Source organism: Haemorhous mexicanus, chromosome 1 (genome assembly GCF_027477595.1).
Source record: "Haemorhous mexicanus isolate bHaeMex1 chromosome 1, bHaeMex1.pri, whole genome shotgun sequence".
NCBI lineage: Eukaryota > Metazoa > Chordata > Aves > Passeriformes > Fringillidae > Haemorhous > Haemorhous mexicanus.
The window spans coordinates 158,964,213-158,985,550 of NC_082341.1; the positions used below are offsets into that span (position 1 = coordinate 158,964,213).

Consider the following 21,338-nt stretch of genomic DNA (forward strand, 5'->3'; position numbering starts at 1 on the left):
TCTGCTGAAATCCTTTCTTCTATTCTTTGAGTAGAGTTGTTAATAATAATAGATAGAATAAAATAATAAATCAGCCTTCAGAGCACGGAGCCAGCTGTCTCATCTCTTCCCTCACCCTGGACCCTGGGAACATCGTCACAGGGTGCTTCAATTGAAGGAGCAGTCAGGGGTAACTGTAGGGGAACTGTAAAAGCAATGGATTTCTGGGTAAATAGAATAAAGAGATGGATCGGCCGTCTGTGAATGACGGAGAAAATGCAAATTATTACCCCGTGAATCAGAGGGGCAGGTGCACGAAGGTGTCCCCAAAACCTGAGCTCACCTGGTCAGGGGCTTCCCAAAACCTGAGCTCACCTGGTCAGGGGCTCCCCAAAACCTGAGCTCACCTGGTCAGGGGCTCCCCAAATCTTGAGCTCACCTGGTCAGGGACTCCCCCAGACCTGAGGTCACCTGGTCAGGGGCTCCCCAAAACCTGAGTCCACCTGGTCAGGGGCTCCCCCAGACCTGAGCTCACCTGGTCAGGGACTCCCCAAAACCTGAGCTCACCTGGTCAGGGGCTCCACCAGAACCTGAGCTCACCTGGTCAGGGGCTCCCCCAGATCTGAGCTCACCTGGTCAGGGTCTCCCCCAGACCTGAGCTCACCTGGTCAGGGGCTTCCCAAAACCTGAGCTCACCTGGTCAGGGACTCCCCAAAACCTGAGCTCACCTGGTCACGGGCTTCCTAAATCTTGAGCTCACCTGGTCAGGGGCTCCCCCAGACCTGAGCTCACCTGGTCAGGGGCTCTCCCATACCTGAGCTCACCTGGTCAGGGGCTCTCCCATACCTGAGCTCACCTGGTCCGGGGGATCCATCCAAGGCTGGGGTTGAAGCACTCCAGACGGTGTTTTGTGTTCACACTCAGGTGTTTACTGTGGTTTCTTGTCTGTGTCACAAGCCGTGAGTTTCCCACCCCGTGACGTCACACACATTTCCCGTTGGATTGGGAAATCCAGCTCCACACCCGCAATCCCAGGACTGCCAATCCGTTTTGGACGCCCTCTCCGCAGCCTCAGGTCAAACGGGGCTCTCCGGGGGGCAGAGTCTGAAACCCCCCGCAGCCAGAACTCCAGCCCTGGAGCTGCTGTGCAGCGTGAAAAGCCTCGGCCCTTTCTAACCCCGAGAGCCCCGAGGGCACGGGGGCACAGCTGCGTGCTTGGAGCAGCAATCCAGAGCCGGGGAATCGTGGATTCCCCCCCAGCACTGCCAAGGCCAGCCCAGAGCGTGTCCCCAGGTGCCACATGCACAGGGCTCTGAGATCCCCCAGGGCTGGGGACCGCGCCTCTGCCCCGGGCAGCCGTGCCAGGGCCGGGCAGCCCTTCACCGGAAATATCCCGAATCCCCCCAGATATATTCACAGTATCCCAATATAATAATAACGTTCCCGATATCGTCCCAATAGCCCAAAATATAAATTATTAGTAGTAGTATTATATTATATTATGTAATGTTATGTTATATTACATTATATTACATTATATTATATTATATTATATTATATTATATTATATTACTATATTATATCATATCATATCATATCATATTAATAATATTATATTATATTCATAATATTATATTATATATTGTGTTATATTGTGTTATATTATGTTATATTATGTTACTATATTATATTATGTTATTATACTATATTATGTTATACTATATTATATTATAATTAAATTGTATTGTACTACATTATGTTGTTATATATTCTATTCTATTCTATTAATTATGTTGTATGTAATATATTTCTTATAATATATACTATAGCAATAATATAAAATAATATATATGTGATACATAATATAATATGTAATATATTTTATACACTTATATAAAATATTGTATTGTATTGTATTATATTATGTTATGTTATGTTATATTAATTATATTATATTATATACTGTGTTATATTGTGTTATATTGTGTTATATTATGTTATATTATGCTATACTATGTTATATTATGTTATTATATTATATTATGTTATACTATATTATATTATAATTAAATTGTATTGTACTGCATTATGTTATGCTATATATTCTATTCTATTCTATTAATTATGTTGTATGTATTATATTTCTTATAATATATAATATAACAATAATATAAAATAATATATATGTGATATATAATATAATATATAATATATTTTATATACTTATATAAAAGATTGCATTGCATTGTATTATATTATATTATGTTATATTATGTTATGTTGTATTAATTATATTATATATTGTGTTATATTGTGTTATATTATGCTATACTATGTTATATTATGTAATTATATTATATTATGTTATACTATATTATATTATAATTAAATTGTATTATATTGTACCGCATTATGTTATGTTATATATTCTATTCTAGTCTGTTCCATTCTATTAATTATGTTGTATGTATTATATTTCTTATAATATATACTATAGCAATAATATAAAATAATATATATGTGATACATAATATAATATGTAATATATTTTATATACTTATATAAAATATTGTATTGTATTGTATTATATTATGTTATGTTATGTTATGTTAATTATATTATATTATATATTGTGTTATATTGTGTTATATTGTGTTATATTATGTTATATTATGCTATACTATGTTATATTATGTTATTATAATATATTATGTTATACTATATTATATTATAATTAAATTGTATTGTACTGCATTATGTTATGCTATATATTCTATTCTATTCTATTAATTATGTTGTATGTATTATATTTCTTATAATATATAATATAACAATAATATAAAATAATATATATGTGATATATAATATAATATATAATATATTTTATATACTTGTATAAAATATTGTATTGTATTGTATTATATTATATTATGTTATGTTATATTAATTATATTATATTATATATTGTGTTATATTATGTTATATTATGCTATACTATGTTATACTATGTTATTATATTATATATGTTATACTATATTATATTATAATTATATTGTATTGTATTGTACCGCATTATGTTATGTTATATATTCTATTCTATTCTGTTCCATTCTATTAATTATGTTGTATGTATTATATTTCTTACAATATATACTATAACAATAATATAAAATAATATATATGTAATATATAATATAATATATAATATATTTTATATTCTTATATAAAATATTGTATTGTATTATATTATATTATGTTATGTTATGTTATGTTATACTATATTATAATTATATTGTATTGTATTATACCGCATTATGTTATATTATATATTCTATTCTATTCTATTAATTATGTTGTATGTATTATATTTCTTATAATATATACTATAACAATTATATAAAATAATATGTATGTGATATATAATATAATATATATTTTCTATACTTATATATTATATTGTATTATATTGTATTATATTGTATTATATTATATTATATTATATTATATTATATTATATTATATTATATTATATTTTAATAGATATTATTATATTTTCATCATCATCATCATCACCATTTATATAATATTAAAAACTCTACTAAAAAATAAAATAAAGGATTTCAACAGAAGGCTGCTAAGAATAGAAGAGGAATGAATAACAAAGGTTTGTCTGTGGCCCAGACAGTCTGGACAGGTGATCTGTGATTGGCCATTAATTAGAAACAACCAGGTGAGACCCATCCCAGACCCACCTGGTGCACCCCACAGCAGCAGGTAAGAATTGTTTGCAGTTTGTTCCTGAGGCCTCTCAGCTCCTCCGGAGGAAAAAATCCCAAGGAAAGGATTTTTCATGGAACACGTCGGTGGCAAGGTGTCAGACCTTAATTGGAGTTCAGCCTTAGAACACCCTGCAGCAAGAATTGTTGGGCATTTTGTGCCTTCTCCTGGAGAGCTGCAGAGCTCACCGCAGTGAGACTGTCACTGGTAGGAAATGACAAACACCTGATCTGAACACGAATTCCTGCCTGAAGCACCTTCAGCCCGGACCCAGAGAAACCACAGTCAGAGCTCAGGACATCCCTCGGGGAGCCCAGAGTTTCCAGGACCCTTGCCAGGGGGCTCGGAGACCCTGGCACACAGCCCAGAACTCCAGTGGGTTCGATTACGAACCATGGAGCAAATTGCCACCTTTACATGAGGAGATAAAAGCCACGGCAGTTTAAATGGTGTAAAAATAAAGTACTCACAGGGTGCCAATGTAGGTTTTAGGATTTTTGGTAGAGGGGTTTCTGGGGACAAGATGGAGGGATTTGGGCGTGTCTAGCCGTTCTTCTTCTGCTTCTCTGCCTCCATCTGCACTGGTGCTGGTGGCACTTTTAGATTGGTCTGGAGTAGAAGCTCACTGTCTAACACGGGTGATAGGTATTGGAAAATAACTGTAAATATTGCACACGTAGTTTGTAGTGTACAAAGATAACACCGCCCTGGGGGCAGGCAGAGTGCCTCTGGCTGTCCTGCTGAGCGGATCTCAGCTGGGCAGGGAGAGAATTTTATAGATAAGATGCAATAAACAACCTTGAGACCGAGAAATGAAGAGCTCTGACCAATCCTTTGAACTCTCGGGCTGAAGCAGAGACTTTTAACACATCTCGGGCTCACAATCCCTGCAGCCTTCTGTCACCCCAGCACTGGTGCCCCCTGTGAGGAACCTCAGGGGTCCCACCCCACCCAACCCAGCCTCGGTCACTTCCAGGGATGGGGCAGCCGCAGCTGCTCTGGGCAACCTCTGCCAGGGCTCCCCACCCTCCCTGGGAGGGATTTTTTCCCAATATCTCCTCTAAATAAATCTTCTTTTTCAGCTAAAAACTGCCCCGCCCCCTGTCCTGTCGCTCCCTGCCCGTGACAAGAGAAATGCAATTAGTGAAGTTCCAGTTATGCTGCAATTATCTACAAAAGATTTTAGAAATCTCGTTCTTTTCTGACCTAGAGCTGCTGGTTTTTAACTAATACAAAAAGCTATATCACTTCCATTTGCATTTCTTCTTTTGATTGTAAAAATACCCACTGGAAATATTTTTTTTTCCTAGCTCAGAATAAAAACGATTGGCAAATATTTCACCTAGAATTCAGTTGTGTCAAGTTTGAAAAATGAAGATCAACAATTTCAATTTAATTTAACAGAAAAATCAAAGTAAATTCTTTGATGAAGATGAATACAAAACGCAATATCCCTTCCATTTACATTTCTCCTTTAGATTGCAAAAAAAGTAGTGGAAATAGTTTTTTTCCTAGCTCAGAGTAAAAATTTGCTCAGTTGGCAAATATTTCACCTAGAATTCAGTTGGGTCGAATTTTATATATGAAGATCAACAATTTCAATTTAATTTAGCAGAAAAACCCAAAAAAGTTCTTTCATGAAAATGCTTCAGCTCATTTTGAGTGAAACATTTAAAATTTTGCTCAGGAGCAAGCTCATTCTTAACATTTCCCTGAAGACGTAACAATTTAAATTTAATTTAGCAGAAAAATTAAAATAAATTCTTTCATGAAAATGCTTCAGCTCCTTTTGAGTGAAATATTTTAAATTTTTCTCAGAAACAATCTCATTCTTAACATTTTCCTGAATATCTGACAATTTAAATTTTATTTAGCAGAAAAATTCAAGTAAATTCTTTTATGACAATGAATACAAAAAGCATTATCCCTTCCATTTACATTTCTTCTTTTGATTGTAAAAATACATAGTGGAAATATTTTTTTCCTAGCTCAGAGTAAAAATTTGCTCAGTTGGCAAATATTTCACCTAGAACTCAGTTGGGTCGAGTTTTATATATGAAGATCAACAATTTAAATTTAATTTAGCAGAAAAACCCAAAAAAGTTCTTTCATGAAAATGCTTCAGGTCCTTCTGAGTGAAACATTTAAAATTTTGCTCAGGAACAATCTCATTCTTAACATTTCCCTGAAGATCTGACAATTTAAATTTAATTTAGCAGAAAAATTAAAATAAAGTCTTTCATGAAAATGCTTCAGCTCCTTTTGAGTGAAATATTTTAAATTTTTCTCAGAAACAATCTCATTCTTAACATTTTCCCGAATATCTGACAATTTAAATTTAATTTAGCAGAAAAATTCAAGTAAATTCTTTTATGACAATGAATACAAAAAACATTATCCCTTCCATTTACATTTTTCCTTTTGATTGTACAAATACATAGTGGAAATATTTTTTTCCTAGCTCAGTGTAAAAATTTGCTCAGTTGGCAAATATTTCACTTAGAACTCAGTTGTGCCAAGTTTTATATTTGAAGATGTAACAATTTCAATTTAAATTTAGCCGAAAAATTCGAGTAAATTCTTTCATGAAAATGCTTCAGCTCCTTCTGAGTGAGCATTTAAAATTTTGCTCAGAAACAATCTCATTCTTAACATTTCCCGGAAGATCTGACAATTTAAATTTAATTTAGCAGAAAAACCCAAAAAAGTTCTTTCATGAAAATGCTTCAGCTCCTTCTGGGTGAAACATTTAAAATTTTGCTCAGAAACCCGCTCATTCTTAACATTTCCCTGAAGATCTGACAATTTAAATTTAATTTAGCAGAAAAACCCAAATAAGGACGATGCTTCAGCTTCTTCAGAGTGAAACATTTAAAATTTTGCTCAGAAACAATCTCATTCTTAACATTTCCCTGAAGATCTGACAATTTCAATTTTATTGAGCAGAAAAACCCAAATAAGGACGATGCTTCAGCTTCTTCAGAGTGAAATATCCAAAATTTTGCTCAGAAACGCGCTCATTGTTACTTTCCCTGGGAAATTTCCTGAGCTGTCAGCCCGGGAGGGGCTCCAGAGCGGGGGCGAAGCCACCAGGAGCGGGTCCCGGAGCCACCTCCCCCCGAGGACAGCGCACCTGCGGCCAGGTGCGCTCCCGCAGCCGAGCCCCCGGTGAGTCAGCGGGAAGAGCTCCGGGGAGCCGACCAGCCGGTCCGGCGGGCAGGAACGGAGCGGGACCCGGGCAAAGGCAGCGCCGGGCACGCAGCCCCTCCTGCCCCGGGCGGCACCGAGCCACGCACGGCCACGCGGAACACGGCCACACCCGGGCGTGGGCACCTCTCCGCCTGTCACCTGTGTCCCCACGCAGCGGGAGCCACCCACGGCTCGTGCACGCACTTTCCTGCGTGTCCAGTGTCACAGGAGAGTCACCTGCACGGAGAGTCACAGCAGAGCCACAGTCACACACAGGGTCACACTGTCACACCAGGGACCTGCACAGGGCCACACAGTGACACACAGAGTCACAGCAGAGCCACAGTCACACACGGGGTCACACTGTCACACACAGGGTCACACTGTCACACACAGGGTCACACACAGGGTCACACAGGATCATGCACAGGGTCACACACAGGGTCACAGAAGATCACGCACAGGGTCACACACAGGGTCACAAACACAGTCACACTGTCACACACAGGGTCACACAGTCACACAGAAGGTCACACACAAGGTCACACGGTCACACACAGTGTCACACTGTCACAGTAGGGACCTGCACAGGGCCACACAGTGACACACAGAGTCACAGCAGAGCCACAGTCACACACTGGGTCATACACAGGCTCACACACAGGGTCACACAGTCACACACAGGGTCACACAGTCACACACAGGGTCACACACACAGTCACACACAGGGTCACACGACCACACCCGGGCGCGGGCACCTCTCCGCCTGTCACCGTGTCCCCACGCAGCAGGAGCCACCCCCGGCTCGTGCACGCGCTGTCCAGTGTCACAGGAGAGTCACCTGCACGGAGAGTCAGAGCCACACACACTGTCACACACAGGGTCACACACAGGGTCACACACAGGGTCACACACAGGGTCACACACAGTGACACAGAGTCACCCACAGGGTCACACACATGGTCACACTGTCACACACAGGGTCACACACAGGGTCACACAGTCAGACACAGGGTCACACACAGGGTCACACACAGGGTCACACACAGGGTCACACAGTCAGACACAGGGTCACACACAGGGTCACACACAGGGTCACACACAGGGTCACACACAGGGTCACACACAGTGACACAGAGTCACCCACAGGGTCACACACAGGGTCACACTGTCACACACAGGGTCACACACAGGGTCACACAGTCAGACACAGGGTCACACACAGGGTCACACTGTCACACCAGGGACCTGCACAGAGTCACACCAGAGCCACAGACACACACACGGTCACCCACAGGGTCACACACAGGGTCACACACATGGTCACACAGAGGGTCACACAGGGTCACACAGAGGGTCACACACAGGGTCACACTGTTACACACAGGGTCACACACAGGGTCACACAGTCACACACAGGGTCACACACAGGGTCACACACAGGGTCACACAGTCACACACAGGGTCACACACAGTGACACAGAGTCACCCACAGACACACACAGGGTCACACACAGAGTCACCCACAGGGTCACACACATGGTCACACACAGGGTCACACACAGAGTCACACGGTCACACACAGGGTCACACGGTCACACCCAGGTGTGGGCACCTCTCCGCCTGTCACCTGTGTCCCCACGCAGCAGGAGCCACCCACGGCTCGTGCACGCGCTGTCCAGTGTCACAGGAGAGTCACCTGCACGGAGAGTCACAGCAGAGCCACAGTCACACAGAGGGTCACACACGGGGTCACACACACGGTCACACACAGGGTCACACAGTCACACACAGGGTCACACAGACAGTCACACAGTCACACACAGGGTCACAGGGTCACACACAGGGTCACACAGTCACACACAGGGTCACAGCAAAGCCACAGTCACACACCGTCACACACAGGGTCACACAGTCACACACAGGGTCACACAGTCGCACACAGTGACACACAGAGTCACAGCAGAGCCATAGTCACGCACTGGGTCACACACAGGGTCACACACAGGGTCACACAGTCAGACACAGGGTCACACACAGGGTCACACTGTCACACCAGGGACCTGCACAGAGTCACACCAGAGCCACAGACACACACAGGGTCACACACAGAGTCACCCACAGGGTCACACACATGGTCACACACAGGGTCACACACAGAGTCACACGGTCACACACAGGGTCACACTGTCACACACAGGGTCACACGATCACACACACGGTCACACACAGGGTCACACACAGGGTCACACAGTCGCAGACAGGGTCACACAGTCACACCCAGTGACACACAGGACCCTGTTCCAGGCACATGGAATCAATGGAGCCCACAGGGGCAGTCACACACCGAGGCACAGACACCTGTGCAGGTAGGCAGGAGCACAGACACTGTCACTAAACGTCCCCACGCACACCCACGGCCAGCACTGTCCCCTCTGTCACCCAGCCATGGCCAGCACTGTCCCCTCTGTCACCCAGCCATGGCCAGCGCTGTCCCTGCTCTGTCACCCAGCCATGGCCAGCACTGTCCCTGCTCTGTCACCCAGCCATGGCCAGCACTGTCCCTGCTCTGCCAGCCATGGCCAGCACTGTCCCCTCTGTCACCCAGCCATGGCCAGCACTGTCCCCTCTGTCACCCAGCCAGGGCCAGCACTGTCCCTGCTCTGCCAGCCCAGCCATGGCCAGCTCTGTCCCCTCTGTCACCCAGCCAGGGCCAGCACTGTCCCCTCTGTCACCCAGCCATGGCCAGCGCTGTCCCTGCTCTGCCAGCCCGGCCCTGTCGGTGGGAATCTATAAACCCGGGTTTTGGGAAAGCTGCCAAAGGCAGGCTCAGGGCAGCAGGGCTGTGCTCAGAGCCAAGCAGCAGCCACGAGAGCGGTCGGCAGATGAAGTGACAATGGGAGCAATCCTGGATTGAATTGGAACCTTTGGGCCAAAGAACTTCCCAGAGCGGCATCTGAACCCCAAGAATTAGCAATCCTTGGTTCCTTAACAGTGGATTTTTGCCTTACATTCACAGCTCATGACTGGCTGTGAGAAGGCGATCCTCCAAAGTACAGCTACTCCCCTTTATTTTGCATACAGAAGTGTAAGGTTTTGCTGTGATGACTCAAACAGCTGGGATGTGCTCTCCGAGGCTGACCACGACAATTGTAAAAGGATATTGGTTTATTTGTGGAGAGAGGGCTTGGCAGGGCGTTCCATCTGGCCCTGCAGGCGGCCCGTGTGGCGTTGGAACGCTCGCTGTGACAGCAGCTCCTGCTAAAGCCGGCACTGAGAACAGCTCCGGGGGCTGCGTGGCCAGTCCAGCCCGTGTTCCAGCTCTGCTCCCGTGTGCCAGCGCAGGGCAGGGCCTCCCTGCCGTCCCCAGGGGCGGGGGAGGGCGGGATTTAAATTGGGCACCTGCCGCCTCTGCTCACCTGGCTGGGAGTTCGCGGGAGAAGGAGGAGGAGGAGGAGGAGGAAGGAGGAGGAGGATCGGAGCCTGCCGGCGATCCAGCCGCTCTGGGTACACGGCCAGGAGGTAGGACAGAGCCCACCTGGGCGTCACCGAGGCCACCTGCCCGGGAAGCGGGCACCTCACCCCGATCCCAACCTCCCGCTGCTGAAACTCCCGGGATCGGTGAGCGGGAGATCTCCGGGCAGATCTTGGTCCTTTTTGGGAAGGGACAAAGTGACCGAGAGCACCAGGGCCGGCTGGAGCTGCTGCTCTGCGTGAGGTGTTTTGTGTCGCCAGTGCTCCGGCCGAGCTGGGCTGCGGGAGGGAAACAGCCGGAGCGGCGGGACCCGCCGGAGCCCGGGGCTGCGGCTGGAGCGGTGGGAATCGCTGGGATCCAGGGCTGGAGCGGTGGGAATCGCTGGGATCCAGGGCTGGAGCAGTGGGAATCGCTGGATCCAGGCGTTGGGGCAGTGGGAATCGCTGGGATCCAGGGCTGGAGCGGTGGGAATCTCTGGGGTCCAGGGCTGGAGCAGTGGGAATCGCTGGGATCCAGGGCTGGAGCGGTGGGAATCGCTGGGATCCAGGGCTGGAGCGGTGGGAATCGCTGGGATCCAGGGCTGGAGCGGTGGGGCTTGGCCAGGAGCCTGGAGAGGAGGCTGCTGGCAGGGCTGTACTGGGGGCACTGGTGTGCTTTCCCACCTCGGGGCTGTGCTGGGCTGGGGGCACTGGTGTGATTCCCCTCCCCGGTACTGGGCTGGACTGGGGGCACCGCTGTGATTTCCCTCCCCGGTACTGGGCTGGGGGCACTGCTGTGATTTCCCTCCCCAGTACTGGACTGGGGGCACTGGTGTGATTTCCCTCCCCAGTACTGGACTGGGGGCACTGGTGTGATTTCCCTCCCCGGTACTGGACTGGGGACACTGGTGTGATTCCCCTCCCCGGTACTGGGCTGGGGACACTGCTGTGATTCCCCTCCCCGGTACTGGGCTGGACTGGGGGCACTGATGTGATTCCCCTCCCCAGTACTGGGACTGGGGGCACTGGTGTGATTTCCCTCCCCGGTACTGGGCTGGACTGGGGGCACTGCTGTGATTTCCCTCCCCGGTACTGGGCTGGACTGGGGGCACTGCTGTGATTTCCCTCCCCGGTACTGGGCTGGACTGGGGGCACTGCTGTGATTCCCCTCCCCAGTACTGGGACTGGGGACACTGGTGTGATTCCCCTCCCCGGTACTGGACTGGGGGCACTGCTGTGATTTCCCTCCCCGGTACTGGGCTGGACTGGGGGCACTGGTGTGATTTCCCTCCCCGGTACTGGGCTGGACTGGGGGCACTGCTGTGATTTCCCTCCCCGGTACTGGGCTGGACTGGGGGCACTGGTGTGATTTCCCCTCCCCGGGTACTGGGCTGGGGGCACTGCTGTGATTCCCCTCCCCAGTACTGGGACTGGGGACACTGGTGTGATTCCCCTCCCCGGTACTGGACTGGGGGCACTGGTGTGATTTCCCTCCCCGGTACTGGACTGGACTGGGGGCACTGGTGTGATTCCCCTCCCCGGTACTGGGCTGGACTGGGGGCACTGGTGTGATTTCCCTCCCCGGTACTGGGACTGGGGACACTGGTGTGATTCCCCTCCCCCGTACTGGGACTGGGGACACTGGTGTGATTCCCCTCCCCGGTACTGGGCTGGACTGGGGGCACTGGTGTGATTCCCCTCCCCAGTACTGGGACTGGGGACACTGGTGTGATTCCCCTCCCCGGTACTGGGCTGGGCTGGGGGCACTGGTGTGATTCCCCTCCCCGGTACTGGACTGGGGGCACTGCTGTGATTCCCCTCCCCGGTACTGGACTGGACTGGGGACACTGGTGTGATTCCCCTCCCCGGTACTGGGACTGGGGGCATTGCTGTGATTCCCCTCCCCGGGGAGCGGGCAGGGCTGGGGACCCCCTTGCTGTGGGGCCACCCCGGCTGGCTCCCGCTGGAAATCCGCTTCCACCGGAGCCTCCTGGCCGAGCCAGCCCCGGGAGCTGCGTGTGCAGCCCACCCCGGCCCGGCGAGGCTAATTAGAGAGCTGCTAATGACAGCTGTCTAATGACAGGCTGCGGTTGGGAAACGGGCTGGCGGTGCAGGGTGTTCACACGACAGCCGTGTCCTACAAAGGTGTCGCCGGCTCCAGGGTGTGACACGGCGCTCCGGTGGGCAGTGCCACCCCGACAGGGGGCACAGCCGGCCCGTCACCTCCCCCTGCACCCTCGGAGCCGGGCAGGGATGGAGAGCAGTGGCACAGAGCCACGGGCAGGGTCCCGGAGAGCAGGGGCTGGGCTGGGGCTGCTGGGGTGAATGTCAGCCCCATCGCGGTGCGTCCGCCCCAGCATCAAGCCAAGACTTCAGTGCATCAAAAGCAGTGACTCAGAGACTTCCCCAGTGCTCGGTAAACAGCCAGAGACTTGAGCTGTGACCCTGATAACGAGTCAAACGTGTCATTAGTGTCAGTCAGCAGAGTTTACGGGACATGGGTGTTCCCCAAGAGATCCTTTGGGTTTCGATTCTGCCGTCTTTACAAGGCTGTGGCCTCATCGCTGCCGCGCGGCGCTGGAGATGCTGAGAGTTTGTTTACAGGGCTCCCCAAGGGGACCAGGTGACAACGTGAGACATGCTGGGAGTGGGTGGCATCCCTGCCTGTGGCGGGGGCTGGAACCAGACCGGTTTGAAGGCCTCTTCCCACCCGGATTACCCTGGGATTCCATGATGCATCTGCGATTGCTTCGTTAAACAACACAGAGCCCAGCTCTGCAGGACAGGAGGGTGACAGGACGGGGTCTGGGGTCTCTGCCCGCCCAGTGGCCTCAGAACAAGCAGAGACCCAGAGGTCCCAGAGGCAGGAGAAAGCTCTCCCTCAGCTCCTGCTGCTGCCCCTGGGTCTGAACGGCCCCTCATCCATCCCTAAGACCATTCCCGTGCCCCGTGGGATCACACAGCCCCCAGGAGCATCCACACAGACAGCCGGGCTGTCCCCTGTGTCCCACCAGGGCCATGGCCAGCCTGTGACCAGCACGGGGCCAGCCAGGGCAGAAAATTACTGGGAGCACCAGCCAGCACCTCTCTGGGGCTGTGGCATCAGGTCAGGAGGCCCCTGCTGGCTCTTGGCACGACCTGAGCTTGGGAAGAGACCCCCGTGACATCTGGCTGTCCCAGGGCAGCCCAGGGAGCAGGGAGGGAGCGATGCCTGCAGCAGAGGCTGGGCTGAGTTAAATAAAGCAGGTATTTATTAAAGGGCCTTCAAAGGACACACCTTGGGCAGTACAAGAGTCCAGCCGTGGCTACACCCCAGATGGACGGTGGGTCATGCCTTTTCACACTTTTACAAGTCTTGGTTCGTTTGCATATTGGGTCTAATTGTCCAATTACAGCCCCAATTACAGGTTAGCAGTCATCCTCCCAGTTTGCTCTCCTCAATTCGCTTTTGTTGGCACTTTTTGGGCCTGAGGCTGTGATGGTGTCCTTGGTTCTGGGGCTGGAAAAGGATTGTTTAGTGTGACTGAGCTGTGAGGAGAGCTTGCTGACACTTTAGGTGGAGTTCAGAGAGTTCAGAGTCACTAATGCAGTCCAGAGACAGGAAAACAGGAAACCCGAGGTGAGCTCCTGTCCCGTGCTGGCCCCAGCCCAAAAGCAAGTGCTGGTTGTGTCCCCCAGGAACAGGAGAGGACAGGGGCTGAGGCCACGGGCTTGAGGCTCTGCGGGAGCAGGGGGGTCCCTGGGGGCTGCGGGGGTCCCTGGGGGCTGCGGGGGTCCCTGGGGGCTGCAGAGGGTCCCTGGGGGCTGCGGGGGTCCCTGGGGGGCTGCGGGGGTCCCTGGGAGCTGCGGGGGTCCCTGGGGGGCTGCGGGGGTCCCTGGGGGCTGCGGGGGTCCCTGCTGCTGCTGAGATGACGATTCTCTGTGTGAAACGTTTGTGTCTGTCACCAAGCTGTGCCCTCACAGCTCTCTGCCCTCCCCAGCTGCACCCCGGCCCCAGGACTGCTCGGAGGGAGCAGCAAAGGCCCTGATGCCCCTCCTGGCTTCTCCCTGGGCTCCTGTGGTCACCTCCAGCGAGAGGCTTCCCCCACCCCGAGCCCCCCCAGAGCTGCCTCAGTAAATGCTCTGGTCCCAGCTGTGCTCCCGTGTCCCAATTTGGGGAGGGGGCCACGTGAATTTGGGGGTCCCAGAAAAGCCAGAGAGACCCCCACATTACCCCTCTGGTCCTCCTGGGGACCCCAAAATCTCCCCCAAGCTGCTCTCCACCCCAATAAACCCCGGGCAGGGACCCCCCACCCAATGAACACTTCCTGGCTGCTGGTCCTGGCTGTGCTCCCATGTTCCAATTTGGAGAGGGGGTGACATGAATTTGGGGGTCCCAGCAAAGCCAAAGGGACCCCTGCATCCCCCAAGGGTCCCTCTGGTCCTCCTAGGGACCCCAAAATCTCCCCCAAGCCCCTCCCCACCCACAGGGACCCCCCCAATAAACGCTGCTGGTCCCCAACGTGGTCAGGGGTTCAAATTTGGGGCGGGCGACAGAGGAAATCTGGGGATCCCCAGCAAAGTCAGAGGGACCCTCGCATTCCCCAAGAGCCCCTCTCGGCTGTGGGGACCCCTCTGTGAAAACCACGCAGGGATTTGGGAATTACCAGGGGCTCTGTCTGCTCCTCCTGGTTTATTACAAAAATATGGGTATTGATCTAGTATAGATATCCAACTGTGAGGGACAAAAACTCCCTGACAGTTCAGAGTTACAAAGTGTGTGTTTATTGTGGGATGGCTCCCAAACACACACCCAATTTACAGGTGATCACAGAGCCCTTTATCTATACAGGTATTGAATATTCAAAATACAAATGCATATTGATAACTCTGGCACATCCCATTCCCAAGATGGATATTGATTTATTACCGATATCCAAAACCTGACAGTTTAGAGTTACAAAGTGTGTGTTTATTGTGGGATAGCTCCCAAACACACACCCAATTTACAGGTGATCACAGAGCTCTTTATCTATACAGGTATTGAATACCCAAAATACAAATGCATATTCATGACTCTGGCACATCCCATTCCCAATATGGATATTGATCTAGTACAGATATCCAACTGTGATGGACAAAAACTCTCTGACAGTTTAGAGTTATAAAGTGTGTGTTTATTGTGGGATGGCTCCCAAACACACACCCAATTTACAGGTGATCACAGAGCCCTTGTATCTATACAGGTATTGAATACCCAAAATACAAATGCATATTCATGACTTTGGCACATCCCATTCCTCCGTATGGTAATTAGGTCAAAAGCCATTAAGCATGGTAATTAGTTCAAAAGCCATTAAGCATGCGCAGTTTGTTCCTGGAAATGGGTCGGTGGTCCCTGTCATGGGGAGGGGTCCCAAAATGAGGAAGTAAATGAAGTCTTCCTCGTTCTGACCTTTCTGCCTTCTCAATGCAAATCTGACAAATGAGCCCTTGGTAGAACTCCCGTTCCTGCCTTCAGCTGGGTTCAGAGCAGAGGAGCCCCACAATTGTCTGATGTTCCCAAAATCCATTTATCAGTTTCCATATTCTTCATTGCAAACCCAGCTCACCAAACATTGCACTGAAAAGAAATCAATTATCAGTTAACTACTCCTAACTTCATCAAGGCTGACCCGTTTATTTTAATTAACTGCAATAAAGCTTATCTCTAACTAAAATCTTAGCTCCTCTAAGATCTCTAAATTCCTTAAGGTTGGTGTCTCACTCCCTCCTCAGACACGCCCAGTGCCCCGCAGGAGCAGGATTCCTCCCCGAGACGATGAGGAAGATGAGTGGATGCTCCCAGAACAACGAGCAGAGCAGCCCAGCGAGCTCTCACCTGTGCCCAGGTGAGCACAAAGAGACGGGCGGGGGCGGCAGCGGCAGCTTCATCGCCGGAGTCTTCATCCAGGCCAAGAAGAAGAAGCTGAGCATCTACGAGGCCATGGTGAGGGGGCTGCTGAGCCCGGGCACGGCGCTGGTGCTGCTGGAGGCGCAGGCGGCCTCGGGGCTGCTCACGGACCCCGCCAGCGCCGCGCGGCTCTCGGTGAGGGAGGCGCTGGCTCGGGGCCTCGTCGGCCACGACTTCTACGAGAAGCTGCTGTCGGCTGAGGGAGCCGTGACGGGCTACAAGGAGCCCTTCACGGGCCGCAGGATCTCCCTGTTCCAGGCCATGAGGCAGGAGCTGATCGTCAGGGATCACGCCGTCCGCCTGCTGCAGGCCCAGATCGCCACGGGCGGCATCATCGACCCCGTGCACGGCCACCGCGTCCCCGTGGAGGTGGCCTACAAGCGTGGCTACTTCGACCAGGAGATGAGGCAGATCCTCTCTGACCCCGAGAATCAAACGAGGACTTGCTTCGACCCCAACACCCACGAGAACCTGACCTACCTGCAGCTGCTGCGCCGCTGCGTGCCCGACCCGGACACGGGGCTGCTCATGCTGCAGCTGATGGACAAGGGCTCCGTGCTCTACCAGCTGAGCGAGGATGCCCGCAAAGCCCTGCAGACCGCCCGCACCTCGCTGGCTGTGGGGCTCTTCCAGGGCCAGAGCGTCACCGTCTGGGAGCTCCTCTTCTCCCGCTACGTCCCTGAGCACCAGAGAGAGGAGCTGCTGAGGAAATACAAGGCGGGGGCAGTGACCATTGCAGAGATGATCGACATCCTCACTGCCACCATCACGGGGGCAGAAAGGGACAATGGGGCTCTGGGCTCCTCCACAGCCAAGCCCGACAACGAGGCGAGGGCGTCACCCCCAGCTCAGGACACACAGGGCCAGGAGCAACAGCTGAGGAAGTCCCTAAAGTCCGCAACGGTCCGTGTCGCTGCCGGGGAGTTCCGGGGGCAAAACGTTTCTGTGCTGGACCTGCTCTTCTCCAGATACGTCCCTCAGGGCAAGCGGCAGGAGCTGCTGGAGCTGTACAGGGCAGGGATACTGACCACGGAGCAGGTGGCCGCCGTGGTCACCACCATCGTGAACCGAACGGAGGCCGCAGACGCCGCGCGGGTGGCGAAGGCCAGGGGCCCACGCAGGGCAGTGGCAGCGGCTGGGGAGGGTGGAGAGGATTGCTCAGCACGCCTGGATGAGGCCCTGAGGTCCACCACCATCACTGTGCCGGCTGGGGAGCTGCAGGGACAGCAGGTGTCCCTGTGGGACCTGATCTTCTCCGACTACATCCCCGAGGAGAAGCGGCAGGAGCTGCTGGAGCTGTACCGCGAAAGATTGTTAACTCTGGAGCAGATGACAACTGTTGTCAGCACTCTGATTAGGAAAAAAGAATCCGCAGGCAGGAAATTGCACATTACAGTCAAGAGTTCCAGCAAGGACTCCGTGACAGCTGCAGGAGAGGAGGGTGACCACCCCCCCAAAGAGGAACCCTGGAAAACAACCCTAAAAACCACCATGGTCCACGTGGAGGCTGCGGAGTTCCAGGGCCACGAGGTCTCGCTGTGGGACCTGCTGCACTCCCACTACATCCCCGAGGAGAACAGGAAGGAGCTGCTGGAGCTCTACGAGGCAGGTGAGCTGTCCCTGGAGCAGGTGAAGACCGTTGTCACCACCATTGTCACCAGGAGAGCAGCAGGAGAACCAGCAGAGCCAGCAGAGCCAGCGGCACCTGTGGGTGGTCCCGGGGCAGAGCCGGTGGCCACAGAGGTTGAACCTAGCCCCCTGGATGGGGATGGAGCCTGGGAGAAGACCCTGAAGGCCACCAGAGCTGAGGTGTCAGTGGGGGAGTTGCAGGGCAGACAGACCTCCCTGTGGGACCTGCTCTTCTCTGATTACATCCCCGAGGAGAAGCGGCAGGAGCTGCTGGAGCTGTACCGTGGGGGGACGCTGGCCTTGGAGAAGTTAATGCTTGTTGTCACCAGTCTCATCAAGAAAACAGAATCTGCAGGCAGGAAATTCCAAATTTCAGTCAAGAGTTCCAGCAAGGACCCCATGACAGCTGCAGGAGAGGAGGGTGACCACCCCCCCAAAGAGGAACCTTGGAAAACAACCCTAAAAACCACCATGGTCCACGTGGAGGCTGCGGAGTTCCAGGGCCACGAGGTCTCGCTGTGGGACCTGCTGCACTCCCACTACATCCCCGAGGAGAACAGGAAGGAGCTGCTGGAGCTCTACGAGGCAGGTGAGCTGTCCCTGGAGCAGGTGAAGACCGTTGTCACCACCATTGTCACCAGGAGAGCAGCAGGAGAGCCAGCAGAGCCAGCAGAGCCAGCGGCACCTGTGGGTGGTCCCGGGGCAGAGCCGGTGGCCACAGAGGCTGAACCCAGCCCCGTGGATGGGAATGGAGCCTGGGAGAAGACCCTGAAGGCCACCAGAGCCGAGGTGTCAGTGGGGCAGTTGCAGGGCAGACAGACCTCCCTGTGGGACCTGCTCTTCTCTGATTACATCCCCGAGGAGAAGCGGCAGGAGCTGCTGGAGCTGTACCGCGGGGGGACGCTGGCCTTGGAGAAGTTAATGCTTGTTGTCACCACTCTCATCAAGAAAACAGAATCTGCAGGCAGGAAATTCCAAATTTCAGTCAAGAGTTCCAGCAAGGACGCCGTGACAGCAGCAGGAGAAGAGGGTGACCACCCCCACAAAGAGGAATCTTGGAAAACAACCCTAAAAACCACCATGGTCCACGTGGAGGCTGCAGAGTTCCAGGGCCACGAGGTCTCGCTGTGGGACCTGCTGCACTCTCACTACATCCCCGAGGAGAACAGGAAGGAGCTGCTGGAGCTCTACGAGGCAGGTGAGCTGTCCCTGGAGCAGGTGAAGACCGTTGTCACCACCATTGTCACCAGGAGAGCATCAGGAGAACCAGCAGAGCCAGCAGAGCCAGCGGCACCTGTGGGTGGTCCCGGGGCAGAGCCGGTGGCCACAGAGGCTGAACCCAGCCCCGTGGATGGGAATGGAGCCTGGGAGGAGACCCTGAAGGCCACCAGAGCCGAGGTGTCAGTGGGGGAGTTGCAGGGCAGACAGACCTCCCTGTGGGACCTGCTCTTCTCTAATTACATCCCCGAGGAGAAGCGGCAGGAGCTGCTGGAGCTGTACCGCGGGGGGACGCTGCCCATCCAGGAGCTGCTCAGCGCCACCAGCAGCCTGGCCAGCGACAGCCTGCAGCAGCACTTGAGGGCCCTCCCCGCGCACACCATGGATCTGCTGCGCTCCGAGGGCTCCTACATCACCTTCGACCCGTCCCAGGAGCGCAGGGTGTCCGTGTGGGAGCTCCTCTCCTCCAAGCAGGTCTCCGAGTACAAGCGGGAGGCGTGTCTCGACACCTACCCCTCGGGAGGGCTGACGGTGAACCGAATCACCGTCACCACCACCATCACCACCGGCCCCCGGCTGGAGAAGAGCCGCCCCCGGCACCACTGAGCGCCACCCCGGCACGGCGGGGTCCCGGGGCGCCCTGGGACTTTGCTCCTGACGCCCCTCCGCGTGTCCCCGCGGTGACAAACCCGCGTGTGGGGCCGGCTGGGCTCGGGTAAACTCCTGCTCTCTCACCCCTGGCTGCGCTGATTTCTTTCGCCCGGCAGAGCTTTCCCCGAGGGGCTCGGGGTATCGGAGTAAAATCCCAATATTGCCGGGTGGAGCGTGCCTGGGCTCGTCCGGCCCCTGCTCTGGACCAAAGGTGGCACCTGTGGTGTTTCACCTCAGAGACACCTTTGGCTGGCTGGAGGCTGCAGTTGGGCACTGGGAGTGAGTCCAGGCATGGCAGACACTCAGTTTACCTCTGGTGGAAAGGGTTCAGGTGATGGTGAAGAGGAAAGAGAGCAGATTCCACCGGAGGGTTAAATCCAGAGTTTATTCCAGGGTGACAGAGCTCTGGATCTCGGTAACAGCTCCAACAGAATCCTGACCGCATGGTCTCCGTGACTTTTAAACCCACAGGGAGGGGGGAGGGAGAGGACAGGTGAGCCACCAACCAGGTGGGAGGGGGAGGGTCTCAGGGGACAATGGCACCTGGACAGGCCAATGACCCCAGGTGTGAGAAGCATCTGTTGAACTCTGCCAATCACACAAGGCCCTTGCTGGAGTGTGGAGCTTGATGGACAGCACTTCGGAGAGGGGAAAGGGGGAGGGGAAGGGAGAGGGTGGCACACCTGAGAGGAACTGGGACAGGAGATTGCTTCACACCGCACCCTCGGGGGGTGTCCGGGAGCCTTGGGGCCGCACTGGCCGAGGACAGAGCCCTGAGGGGGGCAGCCAGAGACCCCAGGGTGGGGGCTGTGGGCAGCAGGAGAGCCACAGAGGGACAGCCAGCTCCTGTTAGGACAGCTGGGAGCCCAGCCCGGCCGGGCAGGGGCCGCGTGTGGGGCTGGGGACGTGGAGAGCTGACCTGTGCCTCAGCTCGGCTGCAGGATGGGGCACGGGGGGGTCTCTGAGCTTTAGGGCAGGGCTCATGGGGGTCCCTGGGCTGTAGGACAGAGCCACAGGGGTCCCTGGGGTACAGGATGGGGTCACAGGGGGTCCCTGGGGTGCAGGATGGGGGCACAGGGGTCCCTGGGGTGCAGGATGGGGTCACAGGGGGGGTCTCTGAGCTTTAGGACAGGGCAACAGGGGTCTCTGAGCTTTAGGACAGGGCTCATGGGGGGCCCTGGGGTGCAGGATGGGGGCACAGGGGTCCCTGGGGTGCAGGATGGGGGCACAGGGGTCCCTGGGGTGCAGGATGGGGCACAGGGGGTCCCTGGGGTGCAGGGTGGGGGCACAGGGGTCCCTGGGGTGCAGGACGGGGCACAGGGGTCCCTGGGGTGCAGGGTGGGGGCACAGGGGTCCCTGTGGTGCAGGATGGGGCACAGGGGGGTCCCTGGGCTGCAGGATGGGGCACAGGGGTCCCTGGGGTGCAGGACAGGGCCGTGGGGGTCCCTGGGGTGCAGGATGGAGTCACAGGGGGTCCCTAGGGTGCAGGATGGGGCACAGGTGTCCCTGG

General features: G+C 52.6%; 1 protein-coding gene across 1 annotated transcript; it reads left to right on the top strand.

The window, feature by feature from the left end:
• The first annotated feature begins 10,387 nt into the window (after positions 1 to 10,387).
• On the top strand, positions 10,388 to 20,264 carry LOC132339061 (epiplakin-like). Its single transcript, XM_059869107.1, has 2 exons — positions 10,388 to 10,467; positions 16,156 to 20,264. The coding sequence occupies exon 2, from the start codon at positions 16,199 to 16,201 to the stop codon at positions 19,781 to 19,783; it is 3,585 nt and encodes a 1,194-aa protein (XP_059725090.1). The 5' UTR covers positions 10,388 to 10,467; positions 16,156 to 16,198; the 3' UTR covers positions 19,784 to 20,264.
• Positions 20,265 to 21,338: the final 1,074 nt, after the last annotated feature.

Excerpts from the sequence above, each read along its gene's own strand:
- LOC132339061 (XM_059869107.1), top strand. The coding sequence starts at position 16,199 with ATGAGGAAGATGAGTGGATGCTCCCAGAACAACGAGCAGAGCAGCCCA.